This window comes from Chenopodium album, chromosome 7 (assembly GCF_948465745.1).
Source record: "Chenopodium album chromosome 7, dcCheAlbu1.1, whole genome shotgun sequence".
In the NCBI taxonomy this organism is placed as follows: domain Eukaryota; kingdom Viridiplantae; phylum Streptophyta; class Magnoliopsida; order Caryophyllales; family Amaranthaceae; genus Chenopodium; species Chenopodium album.
In genome coordinates this window covers 64,639,949-64,654,927 of record NC_137840.1, presented here as the reverse complement: position 1 = coordinate 64,654,927, position 14,979 = coordinate 64,639,949, and the positions used below count along the sequence as shown (strand labels likewise).

Sequence of the window (14,979 nt, the reverse complement as noted above, 5' to 3'; positions counted from 1 at the left end):
ATTAGTCTGTTAATCTTATTCTCTCACAGCTTAGTTATTTAGTTAATGTATATGTTTTAGCTTTTTAATTTGCACTAAAACTTTTACTTCCTCTTGAATATAATACTCGCTTGTTTCAAATCTTTAATTTTACAATTATGTGCTCTTGTACTTCTATATACCACAAAATCTTATTGATTACGAGAAATTTACGATGTCAAAAAAATATATATATATATATATATATATATATATCTTACTAATTCACTTCAAATTGTTTATTACTCGTAACATTCTTGATTTAATTTTTGGGTAATGCTATACATGCAGCCCTAGTTTTCTATCGGTAGTAGCTAATAATTGATATATTCAAACATACAAATGCACTAATAAAGGTATATGGATGCACAAGTTTCACTATCTTATACACTTATAAAAATTAATAAAAGTTATTAAAAAGAAAATAATATTGAAACATCATATTAATATCTATACTTTATTATTTTATATACTTCGTATTAATAACCGTTCCTACAACGTAATATGTGTCACATGGCACCCTTCACATGTATTAGATATATGCCGCATCAATAAAATTGCTTATTACAAGGTTTGAACACAAGTCTAATAAGCAGTGGCGGATCTAGCGGGGGTTCAAGGGGTTCAACTGAACCCCGTTAGATCCGGGAAAAAATGGAATTATTAAAAAAAAAAACAAAAAAACTATATGAATAATATTCGAAGCGTAAATATACCATGTCTAACTTGCAGCTCAGTGGTTAGGCTAGAAATATTTGGACAGAAGGTCCTAGGTTCGAATGTCAGCGGGATGCATTTGAGTTATCAACAGTCTTACAGTAGTAGTAGGTAGGTTTTTTTAAAAAATTAATTTTGTGTATCCATGCCGTACCCGTTTTTTGAAATTTTGATTTTATCGTATTTCGTCCCGTGTCCGTACCTGTTTATATATCCATATCCGTTTTCGTGCAACCTTGGTACTGATTAATTTTTTTTAATTATTGTAATGTGTGACCATGAAAATTTTAATTATCGTATATTTGGACTTATTTTGTTGTGTACTTGTGTATTGGTATTTATTAGAACACTCTATTTTATACTTAAATACTCGATTTATATCTGTGCATTCGGACATCGGGTGTTTGATGAAGTTCGAACCCCCTAGGTACAATTCCTGGATCCGCCACTGCTAATAAGAATTAATCTAATGTTCTAACCATCTTTACTATCGTTTAATTATTTTTCATATGCAATTAAATATACTAAATTCTTTGTATTAAACATCAATTTGAGAGCACTTATTTAGTTTCATAGTTATTATTGTTTATTTTTATTCTAATTATACCGTTTATATTTTATAGGTTAAATAATATTTGTTGATATTTCAAAGTAAAACCCGGTGGATCGCCCGGGGTACACACTAGGTGTCATGTTATATGATGATATTATTAAAACCACCATACCCGACCCATACTATTTTAATTTTAGGTTAATGATATATGTAGCCCTGAGGGCTATATATAAACATTAAATACACCCTTGAAAATTATATAAAATTAGGAATTTATGACAAAAACACGCATAAATTAGTGTAATTATTATTTATATTTTTATAATTTTCTAATTTTTAATGTAAATTTAATGCTTATACACAGTCCTAAGGACTATGAATAGCATTTTGTTTAATTTTATTAGTTTAACTTACTCTTTTTTATTTTATTTATTTATTTTTATTTATTTTTTTTAAGGAATATTAGCTTAACTTACCACAATATTGGTAACATACAATAAATCCTTTTTTAAAAAATAAATTTGCAAATTGCAATACTCTGTAAATCATTAAAATTTTAAATATCTTCTTCTATTAAGATAAAATTTGTTGATGCAATTTGATGTAGATTAGGAAAACAATTCCGTGGAACTCAAGGCAATCTATGATATTTATTTATTTTTATTATTTATCTATTTATTTTTGTTATACAAATTACACAATCTACTTCGTCACATATTAGGAAATAAGAACATCTTCCTAATTGTAAATGTAAATAAGAACTTAACATAAATAAAAAATATCCTAGAAATATTTCCTAAAATATAAACTCATTATAATTGAACATCAATAAATTGAACATCTGTTGTAAAAAAAAAAAAAAAAAAATAATTGATCATTAATTTTAGCTAGGAAGGAAGTTAGAGTGACAAAAAAAGATCGATGGATCATTATGAGATAATTGGTCTGTCTTCTGTAGAATCAGTCGACTGTACGAAGCTAACCGAAGCTGAGATCAAGAAGGCTTATCGAAAGAAGGCACTTGAGTTACATCCTGATAAAATCTCTAAGAAGAGAAAAAGAGATGGTATTGCAGATGACAGTGACACTGTTAGTTCTATGACTGCGGCTTTTCAGCAGCTTCAGTCTTCGTATGAGGTGTTACTTGATAGGGAAGCCAGGAAGAGGTTTGATGTGGTATGGTTACGACGAAGGCAGGAAAAAGTAAGGAGGACAGGGAAGGAGAAAGGATGGAAGGAGAGGATGAAGCGCGAATGGGAGACGAATTTTAGGAAGGGAAAGGAAGAAACGGAGAAGATGGCACGCGAAAGGGAGATGAATGTGAAGAGGGAAATGGAACGGAGGATGGAGATGGCACGCGAATGGATAAAGAATGTGAGGAAGGAAAAGGCAAGGCAGATGAAGGTGATGCGCGAATGGGAGGAGAATGAGAGGAATAAAAGAGAGTTGAGGAAGAGGGTTGAGCGCGAAAGGGGTGAGAATGAGGCGATGAAGAAGGTGGAGGAGGAGGAAAGATTAGTGTATGAGAAGTTGTTGGAGAGGATTAATGATCAAGAAAATATTAGGGTTTTTCAAGAGGTTTGGAAGGTCAAGGGTAAGATCTTGAGGGTTAGTTGGAACATGATTGAATTTGGGGAGTTTAGTGAGTTTCAAATTAGGAATTTGTTTCAGTTGTTTGGAGAGGTGAAAGATGTTAAGATTAGGGTTAATAAGTATAGCAAGAATGGTCATGCTCTTGTTTATATGGGATCTAAACAATCTGCTGTTGCTGCTACTGCCGTGAGATGGGTTCATCTTGCGGAATATCCTTTCATCGTAAGGCCTCTTACACTGTGCTAATAAGCATGTTCTTTGCATAATTGAAGACGTTCTAAATTTACGAGGGGAATATTTTGTGTATATTTTCTATTTGATTGTGTGTATTATCAACTGTTATATTTACCAGTATATTTTCATTATCCTTGTTATGTGTTCAATTTCACTTTTATAAACTCGTTAAAGATTGTTATAAAAATTAATAATGTAATTAACATTATACAGTGAATTAAATCAAGTAACCTTAATATTACATTTTACCGCTCTTGTTCTTGACATAGTATATAGCGTTCATATCAACATTTTATTACAACAGTAGTATAGAAGAATAAGAGTCTATCAATGGCATACATCAAACTTGGCGCTCAGGAAGGGTTAGGTTTTGGCTAGAGCCACTAGCACCAGCGCTACCCTCTCGGCGCTCTCCGTACAAGGCCTTACCAACCATATCAATCTCCTCCTTGTGAGTATCCTTGTGCACACGTACATCGTCATCCACCTGCACCAACACCTTCTTTGGGCCGTGAGGTCCACGCACGATCATTTCCTGAACTCTCAAATGCTCATCCACATCGACGTCTTTCCTCTCGTGAATGTTTTTCCTCTCATGACAGTGCTTACACTTGTGGTGCTTCTTGATGAGCCACCAAATGCAAAACAGAACGGCTCCAAATAAGAGGATACAGCCGAATGAAATGAAAACGACGACTATCACTGTTGGGTGGTAGTCTGGAGAGGGTGGTGTTGGGCGTGGGAAGGGGTTGTTGACAGCAGTTGGCGAAGTAGAAGCCATTTTCGATGGTTTGAACTGGGATTTGATGGTATATTTGATTTGATTAGATCGAATCGGGTTTTTGAGTTTGATGATAAATGACAAGGTTGAAGGGAGTATTTATAGGTTCATGTTTATATGCATGCTTCTAAGTATCTTTTAGCTTAACACTTCAGTTAAGATATGAAGATTGTATTTTACAACACTACACAGGCTTTCTTTCCTCTATTTCTGCCTTTTTTCTTCCCACCAAACCAATAATATGAATAAAGTAATCAATTTGTCATCCAAAAATATCTTTGATTTTATGACAGCTTCAAGCAGAGAAAAACAGAACATACAGCAACAAGATCTATAGTCTAAAATTTTAACAACACAGCAACCGTATATATATGGCTCTTGCAAAAAGAGCCTCTCTCGGGCAAAAATGATCAACTAGAATTCGATAATGTGTACAAAAAAACTTGAATTCTTAGGTATATAACCAAGTTGATATGGACATAGGACTTCAAAAAATGCACAGATGAACGAATTTTCAGGAATATCCACTGAGAATTTACAAACATGCAGCAGATACAGCAAGAATACATACAACAATCTGCCGAGGATGAGTGGCTTCTAGCATCTATGATTCTGTCTATCCAATTCTAATTCAGAGGCCTGATGTCCAATGACATCAACTGTTGATGACTGAAAGAACTTTACAGGTCAAAGTTCCAACGTTTAAACACGTAGATACATGTATAAGTATCTTCACTTGCGTGGTTGCACCTCTGTCTCATAACTTGTAATACAATACTGCAGGACAAGGAATTTATACAATCAACAAATTGTTCAGTAATATGGGCAATGCAAATGATAAATTCCAGAATACAGAAACCGTTTTTCAACTCAAGCAGGAAAATCTACAGAATCAATGTTGGAGACTAACAACTACAATGTAAGATGTAGCATGCCAGCATGGCAGGAAATGCACTTATTTGGTAAGACATCAATCGTTTGTCATATGATGATTATCCTTGCCTAGAGTCACTTTGAACAGAAGCTACAATTCAGACCGTGGATAGTTGATTAGTAGTTATTACTGGAACCCTTTACTAACACGAAGAAAGGAAGATATGTATGAATTGATTGTTAAACAACAGAATAAAGGGAAATGTCATGGAACAGCCTTTACTTAATCTTCTTGCATGCCGTAGACTCTTGATTAATCAACATAATTTCTATAGCCAATATAGGTGAATTTCTCTGATATAGCATCTTGAAGTATAGATAAATGGCATCTGTCTGGAATTTATAGACATATTACTCCCTTTGCTCCCTAATATCAGCAGTTCTAGGATTTATACAATATTTTGGTTTCGACGGATTTTTTACTTCCCTAGTAAACATTAATTTTTTATAAAGTCAGATGTCGTTGGAAGCTAATAACCACAACCTAAACACTCTTTAATCCATGCTAGACTAAATGAGTATGACCCGGTCATTAATTAATTACAAAGTAAAACGGGAAATCAATTAATAATTTAAAATGGATATATGGAATATAAAAGTGGCAGATAACAAGGACCTTTAAGTTGACAGCATTTAGAAGATAAAGTTAAGGAGACCACAGCAGTATATCAGAATGTTCCGAAAAGGTTGTTACATTTCTCAAAATAAAATTAAATTATGTCCACGCACAGATTTCCAAAGTTTAAGCATACACATAATTAGTGGGGAGTATACGGTAAGTAAACAATTACATGGACTAACATGTTTGAGATATCATCATGTAATCAGGGAGGTTTCAGACAACTATTAATTCTGGACGGATAGAGTGCATTAAAGTTGGAAATAATCTCCTAACATTATACAGTACGGAGTATGAACTAAGAAGTATGTGAGGCACTTTGTTATTTAGTTGTTTACACAGAAAAGAAGGAACAGATTATTGGTAGAATTCCATTCAAAAGTGAAAAGTGAATTTCAGTATGGAATATTTCAGATGATTGCAATGTTCAACCTAAAAAAATAGTCCCTGAACACGAAATAACAATGGAAAATAAAAAGTCATAAATTACCTTCACTTTGCAGTTTGTTGTTGGGTGGTCTTATCTTTGTGCAGAAGGTATGTAAAAACGATTTCATTCCACATATCTGGCAACCCAGGCAGGCACCAGTGACTACAATCTGGTACTGGTGGGTTGTCACTCCATCTACCCACATGTGCATCACTGCGATAGGCTCCCATGGGAGTGACATGCAGAGGCGTAACAGGTGCTGACATACTCTTGATAACCCTCAATATCATATCTGAAATAGGGCTTTTGTCCCTACCCTTAGTTGTCAACATCGGTCTTCGAGTCACCTTGCATGCATTACGATTCCGACCACTGTAGTGTTCAGCAGCGTTAATACCAGAATCTCAACAAATATTTACTTGAATATATAATTGATGAGCGGCTACAGAGATCAAAACATATAGACTGAAGCATAAAACTTTAAACTAAATAATAAGTATAGAAAATTATTGATTTATTCTGCTTACAGAGCTACAGCTACAGCCTACAGGTAAAGAGTGCTCCTAACAACACCAATATACAGCCTTACACAATCAACATTTTTCTTCTCCAAATCAACAATTATGTTGCTATAAGCATAACCAAAGTACGAAGAATATGCTACTCCCTTCATCCCCAATAAAAAGTCTCACTTGTCATTTACAAATGTTCCTGGAAGGTAAATACAAAAATAAAATAGTGGAATTTGGTTTGATTAAAGGTAAATATAAAAAACAAGGTTGTGGGGTTTGGTTGGTTAATGTGAATAGAAAAAAAAAAAATGGGGTTTGGTTAGTAAAGAGTGAATAAAGAAACGGATAAGGTGAAGTGAGATTTTTATATTTGTACAAGGATTTTGAGTGAAATGGGACTTTTATTTAGGGAGATAGAGGAATTAATAAAATACTTCTGCAATTTCAATTAATTAGGGATTTCCTTTTATCTGCAAATTATATTCACATGTCTATATTAAGTTATCATGCTAGAACTAAGCCAAGCTTGATATATGGTCCCTTGCTTACTTGGAGAAAGAGTTTCTAGTCCATTTTGAGAAAGCATTAGATCAGTTGGAAAACGACAATGAAGCACATACTGGCATTAATGAGCTGGAAACACAGATTGTATCCAGACTCCAGAATAACCAAAAGGGGAAAAGGAGGGGGAAGACGGTAAGGAATGTATGAACTTTTACTGTTTAATAGGATCATGATCATGTCTAGGAGAAAGAACACTTTAAACTTCTCAAAGCAAGTCCTAACTTTAAATTACACCATAATCAAACTGAAAGGCAATTTATAATATGTATATCCTGAAGCCTGAAACAAAACTCACCTCCAGTGAGAAGCTTCAAAAGTACGAAAGAATACATGGGTCCTATTATGATTGATCCTCGACTCAACCCATGATGCCCAGGTTTCAAGAGCCTTTGTCAGAGCTTTACTAACTGGCATTCCCAGTTTCAGAGATTTACCAACCTGAAAATAGGTACCCCTGTCTGAATAAACAAGTTAGAAGCAATTACATACAAAACAACCAATTAACAAATCACAAAATGGAGAAACCTTGAAATAACTAATATCAATGATTCCTAAAATAATTGGAGTAACTAAAATAAAGACAAAGGTGTTTTTCCAATGATGTGTAATATAAGGAGTTTATTATAGCTGTAATTCAAGGGATTACCCTTTCCACCAAACATTAGAAATATAAAATGATAACTAGGAAAACAAGATACTGAAAAGTAAATCCTCTCAGATAGCACATAGACATCTTATTATTGAGAAAGAGATATGACAAGAGCTCGTGAGTTGATAACTGAAACAGGCAGCAAACCTATATCATTAATATTGATATAGTCGTGTCATGTACATTCTGTGTATTCATTAATTCTGAGAAACTGATGATTTCAAGTATACAATCTATTATACTTGATAAGTTCCCCCACCAGGCCTAATCCTTCAAGTATAGTCTTACAAGGTCTTCTTTGTGTTGGACGAAATTTATGCCATGTGACATCATCACAAAATTTTAAAATTATATCATCATATCCTTCAACATTCACCACTTCCCTGATGCCCCCACCAAAGTCAAAGGAGGGGGAGGGGGAGGGGGAGGCTGGTGACTAGCGTAAGGTGGGAGGGGATTCAACATCAGATCAAGATTAAATGAGTGACCAGGTAAATAATGAATACATAAGGTTAAAGGGTGTTAAAGAAGTGATAGTGTATTTCAGCTTGAATTCTGGTAAAGGCCTGTCAAGTGTAGTGAAATTCAGTAAGAACTGGGAGAGATGATTTTTTGACAGCAGAAATAGGTTAGTTTATAAGACCAGTTACTGTATTCCATTGAGATTAGAAAACAGGGGAAAAAAGTTAACTCTGTTTGCCTTGCTCATCAGGGTCAAAAAACCCTTATTGGGAATAATCTTGAAAAGCAAAAACAAGATTATTCCCAATAAGGGCTTGCTTGGATTGATAGTATTGTATTACCAGGTTAATAAAAGTCAAACTAAAGAATATGAAATTGGATATAAGAAAGGATGAGATAGTGACGGTGTCATTGTAGAGGGAATTATATAGCGATGGTGTGGTGAGAGGTGAAGTAAAGGGAATTATTACCCTCATTTTGGGGGTTTCACAGTTATCCTAGGAGGGTGGTGGGTAACTAAAACTCTCATTATGAACGTAATGATTCCACCATCTCTCTCTTTTCATCATGTCACAAGTCACAACTACCATATTTCACTTGTAAACACCTTGTCTCGTATAATATCACCTCTAATCACTTATGTTTTCCTAGTTTGACTTTTATTACTCCCTTAATTCATTACCTTCAATCCAAGCATGGCCTAAGGTGGAAGTAACAATGTGGCTTGTGCAACCATAAACCCAAAACAGTAAAAGAGACACCAAATATAGGTTTAAGATGGATTTTGAATGTCGAAAAACCTTGCTCATGACAATTGGTAAATGACTGTTGATGTGCACTTATATTCTTATAACCAAAACCTAATGGAAAATTATACCACTAAATATTTGTGCATCTCCCTATAGCATATACACAATGGTGCTGTCATCATACATTTAAGAAAGACTATATGTATAGCCTCTGATAGACTATATATATTATAAGCCATTGGTATCCCATCACTGCGACAGGTTCATCACAACTGATGTGCCCTTTAGAATTTTCTGACTCAAAATTATAGAATTTCACCATGTTCTCACCATTCACTAAGGTATAATGGGATAATGACTTAATGAGTTTTATGAAAGTGAAAGATAACAACATTAAAACGGGATCATACTACACAAAATTAGTGAGAAAGAGAACCAAACGAATAAGATCTATAAAGTTTAGCAAGTCAAAGTTCAACAATTCCTTCAAATCATATCAAAGCATATAATAAGATCTCGGGAACTTACGTTTCAAAAAGCTTAGTCTTCGTCCACCAGTGCCCAGTATTGAATATCAGGACATCAGAATCAATCCATTCTTCATTAGCATTATCCATCTTGTCAAGTCTAATAGTCCACTTAACTCTCTTGGGTGCATGTTTCGGTGGAGTAGTAAGCCAGGACAGGAAAACAGACCGGTAAAACTCCACCGTGAAGTCATAAGAATCAAACCTCACATTCAAAAACCTAATCTTCTTCGAAATCGAATTCTGATTAACTTCATACACAAACCGTTTATCTTCAACCCCAGACATAAGCATACAAATAAAAGACTCCCATTGTGTTCTAGTCAATGAATCACCCACAAACACGACCCGCTTCCCTCGAAGATAATTCAATAAAGCTTGCACATCAAACCTAGGAAGATCACAATTCTTAGGCTTCCACCTCCATTTCATATAATCACTATCTCTTCTCCCATTTGCCAAGCAATTAAACCCGGCCTCGGCAAACGGGCAATCAGATGCATTGTACAAAGGATAACTATCATCAGGAACCCATTTCCCATCAAACAAATTACATTGCCCTTTTACATCATTAGGACCAGGAATACTAAAACCCTGATCCAATGAATTAGGCTGCAAATCACTAGAAAGTAACCAATATGCAAAACCTAAAATTAGAAAGAAAATCAACAAACACCCAGTTGCTAAAACCCCATTAACAGATCTTATACCTGAGTTTTTACCATTATTACCCACTAAATTTAAATCCCCAAAACTAGAAACCCTAGTGTAAAATTTCTTAAATTGACCAAATGAACTCAAATGTAAACCATTAATCAAATCTTTAAGGAATACCCAGTACAATAAAGCAAGTAAATAAATCAATGTAAGTGAACCCAGAAACACAACTTCATAATCCATTAAAAAGTTCAGAAATTTGTAATAAAATTGGTAAATAAATCAGAAGAAAATGAATTTGATTGAAAGAATTGAGTAAGTGTGAGATTAGAAAAAAGCAGAGATCTTACAATTACAATGTTTCTTGTTAAAATGGCAACCACTTTGTTGGTAGTAGTATTGAGTGGATTAAAGAGTTAGTGTAATGAAGAAGGAAAGATAGAGTTTAAAGTGGTAAGAAGACAGTAGACAACCTCCAATGTTGTTGGTGTTGAGTAACTGTTGACTATTTTAGTGTTGATAGTTTGGTGGGTTCAGACTTTGATATTGGAATTGTTGTCGGTGATTTTCAACAACAGTTGTGAAATTATGATTACTATATATGATAAGTCTGATTAGGAGTAGTTAATTAGAAGCACTAAGATATTATTGTATTTCTGTAAACAATTATGGGTTGGTCGTTTAGGAATCAATTAAGCATTTTGTAGAGAAGAAAAAAAAATTAAAAAAAAAAACAATTAAGCGTTAATTGATGTTACTAAGAAAAAAAATTTAAAAAAAAAACCAATTAAGCGTTAATTGATGTTACTAATGTCTACTTTGTAATTTTTTTACTTGGATCTTGCTTATGAGTGTTTTAGAGTGTTAGATAATTTATTACGGAGTAACATATTATTTTGTACTCCGTACCTAATAATGGCTTGTTTTGAAACTAGAATTTCATTTGGAAATATTGGATTTGTCATAATTACCCTATTTGGATGTACTTGGAATTTGGGAATTGAATTTGGCTCAATTTCAAGATTTTAAAGACATAAGTATACAAATTGAAATTTTAATCTTAAAATTGTCATGTCAAATTCTTACATATATACTTAGTATTTAATAACTCTAACCGGAAATACACATGTTCCCATCCTATTATACTTCTCTAACCCAAGTGTCACATGTCTTCTTGTATTATTAATTTTTTATTACACTATTGTTCTTTTTTAATTCTTTCATTAAACTTACCCTTCATCTTCATCTCCCCTCTTCAATTTAACCTTTTCCTTTGCTCTTTTTAATTTTAGTCCTTCCACGTTCTTTATTCAAGCCTTTTTCCAATTAAAGTTCCAAAAATTTAATGTTTTATATCAAACTTTCGATTACACATAATAACCATAATGACTTATTGAAATTTCCTCACTCATCCCTCAATGGAATTTTCTACGAATAACTCGTGCATGGCAACACACTATACTAAACATTGGTCGAGCAATATACTAAACATTGATCGAGGAAACAAGTAATGAAAGGGATGACCCAACAGAATACTAAACATTGATCGAAGAAACAAGTAGATTCCAACACACTGAAGAAAAATGGAAACTTATCATAAATTGTAAGGAACCCTAAGATAGGTGAACTAGCAAGCTAAGGAGGCGTGATGGGGAAGATTAGGCCTCAGGTTTTAAAAAATCTGCATCTTTGGGTCATAAGCCCCATGGACAACACCGAGCAACTTAAAAGACTATTCCTTCAACCAAACGCTGCTAAAACCCAACCCTAAGGGCGAAACTAGTCTGGGAAGGAAGGTGCCTTGAAGGCTTGAACAATGCAAAGGTTGGAAAAGGTGGAGAAACACAAAGACAACAAAGTAGAGCTGATCAAAACAAGCCCGGCCCGATTTTGGGAGGGTTTTGGGCAGCATTTTCCGGCCCGTCCCGAATTTTTTATTTTTTTGGACGGGCTTGGGAATGCATTTTTAAGCTATTTTAGTTCAATTTTTTGGCCCGCCCTGAAAAATGGCCCGAAAAGCCCGCACGGCCCGTCCATTTTGGGCGGGTTTGGGCATGAAAATTTTGGCCCGAAGCTAGGCCTAACCCGGCCCGGCCCGAGAAATGGGCTGATTTTTTATGCCTCGGCCCGGCCCGCCCCGCCCATTGATCAGGTCTACAACAAAGGAACCAATGGGGAAGAAAGAAATCATCAAAGACAAAGTAGCAAATAAGCAAAGTAAAATCCCAGTAGAACACATAATCCTTGGCAATTGCATGGTTGATCGAACGAGAGATAATGGAGAAAATCATAGAGTAAAATGGGCGTGACGCTGTGATGCAACAATGGTTGGATCAAGATCAATGTTATCAAGCACCTTGAACTGCATTGATACAATATGCGGACAATGATATTCCACAAAACTGTAGAAAACAAAGGCCCAATGCATGTTTTGTTGAATATCAATTGTTCAAATTTTGTATAAATGCAGTTTAAGGTGCTTGACAATAATATTGATCTTGATCCAACAATTGTTGCATCACAACTCACACCCATTTTACTCTATGATTATTTGCTCCATCACCTACCATCCGATCAACCATGCAATTGCCATGGATTTTGTGTTCTACTGAGATTTTACTTTGCTTATTTGCTACTCTGTCCCTGATGCTTATTTTGTGTTTTTCCCCCTTGTTTCCAGCCTTTCCAAGGTTCAAGGCACCTTCCTTCCCATACCAGTTTTCTCCTTAGGGTTGGGTTTTGGCAGCGTTTGGTTGAAGGAATAGCCTTTCAAGTTGCTCAGTGTTGCCTATGGGGCTTATGGCCCAAGTATGGCTTATGACCCAAGGATGTAGCTTTTTTAAAGCCTGAGAGCCCTAATATTCCCTAGCCTATCCCCCCCTCCTGCTGGCTCACCTATCTTTGGGTTCTTTACAATTTATGATAAGTTTTCAGTTTTCTTCAGAATGTGTTATGTTGGAATCTACTTGTTTCCTCGATCAATGTTCAATGTACCGTTGGATTATCCCCTTCATTACTTGCCACTTCCTTTTAATTGTTATATGATGTTCACTATGTCTTTTGGGTTTGTTTGCCAGTTGGCTTCGATTCTTTATTCTACTGCTTTAATTTTTACTGCTAAGTTGGGTTCCTTGTGCATTGATTTCTTGGTTCCGTTTTTAATTCTTTTGTTGTGTGCCTATGGCCCTATACTGTCCATTTGAGTATTGGGTTGCTTACTCCTTTGGCTATTTTGTGATTGAATTTTATTACCATCCTTCCTACTCGCTTATTTTCTTTCTAATTTCCAAGTTATTTGTTGCCATATGTCTCTACTAGCTTGGCAATAGGTTGACATTTCTATTGGTAGATGGTTTTACTTCTTTCATAATCATGTTCTTTATTTTAATTTCTTTTTTATTGGACATAGGATATAAAATGGCATCCCTACACTTCGGAATTGTTGCTCGACCACCTGCATGATCAGATTTAGTGGTGTACGTTCATTGGAGCCTTTATTCAGATACAATTTTGAGGAATATCATCGTTCACATATTGTATCAAGGCAGTTTAAGGTGTTTAACCATTGATTTTGATCGAACCATTGTTGAATCTTAGCTTACATCCATTGTATTCAAGGCTAATTGAGGACCAAATGCTATTGGCTTCAAGAAAGATTATCAAAAGAAGTTGAGACAGTGGTAGGAGATGGATATCCGGTTAGCATAAAGCTACTGACCTCTAGCCACCAAAGTTTCTCCCTTCATAACCCTCAATGAGCAGTCCCATACTACATCCACTTTTAATAGTCCCCCACACAACTTTGATCCAAATTATTTCCTATGCTCTAATTTTTTTTAAGCTTATTATGTTCTAAATTTGTTCCTATGTTCTAAATTACTATTTCAGCTTATGTTCTAAATTTTTTCCAATGTTCTAAATTATTTTTTCAACTTGTGTTATAAATTTTTTCTTATGTTATAAATTATTTTTTCAACTAATGTTTTAAATTATTTTTCTTATGTTCTAAATTTTTCTTTGCTTATGTTCTAAAATTTTTTTTTTCCCTATATTCTAAATTTTTTCTGCTTATGTTCTAAAATTTTTCCTATGTTCTAAATTTTTTTCTATGTTCTAAATATAAACTTCTCAAAATTACAAAAATGTCATTACTAAAGGATTATTTTAGATGGTTAGATCAAAACTAATATAGGGATGAGATTGGTTCTTATATAAGATTGAGTTCTTATATAGAGAAGGGTTCTTATAGGAGCCTTCCTCTATGGGAAGGATCCTGTAGGACTCCTCCTTATATAAGAACCCTTTCTTATGTAAGAACATTTTATGTTCTAAACTTTTTCCTATGTTCTAAATTTTTTTTCTGCTTATGTTCTAAAGCTTTTCCTATATTATAAATTTTTTCTACTTATGTTCCAAATTATTTTTTATGTTCTAATTTTTTTTAAGATTATATTCTAAATTTGTTCCTATGTTCTAAATTATTATTTCAGCTTATGTTCTAAATTTTTTCCAATGTTCTAAATTATTTTGGAGCATATTGTACTATTGGAAAAAATGAAAATAATTTGGAACATACGGTACTATTCAAAGGATATTCTCCAACTAAGGAAAAATTATTTCAAAAAAAAATAAAAATTCAAAAGCTTGTCTAAAATTATAAACATTTGTAAAAAAAAAAAAAAAAAAAATCATATATTTTGCATTAGTAAAATATAGTCATATATTTTGCATTTGTAAAATTATAAACATATTTGCATTAGTCATTGTAAATTATATAAATAATCATATATACCATGAAAATAACTCATATAAGCAATACTATCACAATCCATAATCTATCTATTAACTATTACTAAAACATAAGTTGCTGACATCACCATTGCCCACGTGTCGCTTTCTCAATAAAAAAATAAAAAAAGTCTGCCTAAAACGTCTACATTATAACTAAAATCTATCAATTTATCGTAGGAAATTGAAACAA

General features: G+C 33.9%; 3 protein-coding genes across 3 annotated transcripts; 1 reads left to right on the top strand and 2 right to left on the bottom strand.

The window, feature by feature from the left end:
• The first annotated feature begins 2,209 nt into the window (after window positions 1–2,209).
• Window positions 2,210–3,127, top strand: LOC145640480 (uncharacterized). The gene has a single exon (XM_081691752.1). It carries the CDS (start codon window positions 2,210–2,212, stop codon window positions 3,125–3,127), a length of 918 nt encoding a protein of 305 aa, XP_081547878.1.
• Window positions 3,128–3,455: 328 nt separating this feature from the next.
• On the bottom strand, window positions 3,456–3,896 carry LOC145640479 (protein TRACHEARY ELEMENT DIFFERENTIATION-RELATED 6-like). The gene has a single exon (XM_081691751.1). It carries the CDS (start codon window positions 3,894–3,896, stop codon window positions 3,456–3,458), a length of 441 nt encoding a protein of 146 aa, XP_081547877.1.
• A 220-nt stretch (window positions 3,897–4,116) lies between these two features.
• On the bottom strand, window positions 4,117–10,512 carry LOC145638089 (protein trichome berefringence-like 7). The gene is made up of 4 exons (XM_081689047.1): window positions 9,343–10,512; window positions 7,250–7,408; window positions 5,939–6,250; window positions 4,117–4,673 (listed from the first exon to the last, which is right to left on the bottom strand). The coding sequence occupies exons 1-3, from the start codon at window positions 10,239–10,241 to the stop codon at window positions 5,941–5,943; spliced, it is 1,368 nt and encodes a 455-aa protein (XP_081545173.1). The 5' UTR covers window positions 10,242–10,512; the 3' UTR covers window positions 4,117–4,673; window positions 5,939–5,940.
• Window positions 10,513–14,979: the final 4,467 nt, after the last annotated feature.

Coding starts and splice junctions, on each gene's coding strand:
- LOC145640480 (XM_081691752.1), top strand. CDS start 2,210: ATGGATCATTATGAGATAATTGGTCTGTCTTCTGTAGAATCAGTCGAC.
- LOC145640479 (XM_081691751.1), bottom strand. CDS start 3,896: ATGGCTTCTACTTCGCCAACTGCTGTCAACAACCCCTTCCCACGCCCA.
- LOC145638089 (XM_081689047.1), bottom strand. CDS start 10,241: ATGGATTATGAAGTTGTGTTTCTGGGTTCACTTACATTGATTTATTTA. Junction 7,409..9,342: donor AAGACTAAGCTTTTTGAAAC/GTAAGTTCCCGA, acceptor TTATTCAGACAG/GGGTACCTATTTTCAGGTTG. Junction 6,251..7,249: donor TTTGAAGCTTCTCACTGGAG/GTGAGTTTTGTT, acceptor TGAACACTACAG/TGGTCGGAATCGTAATGCAT.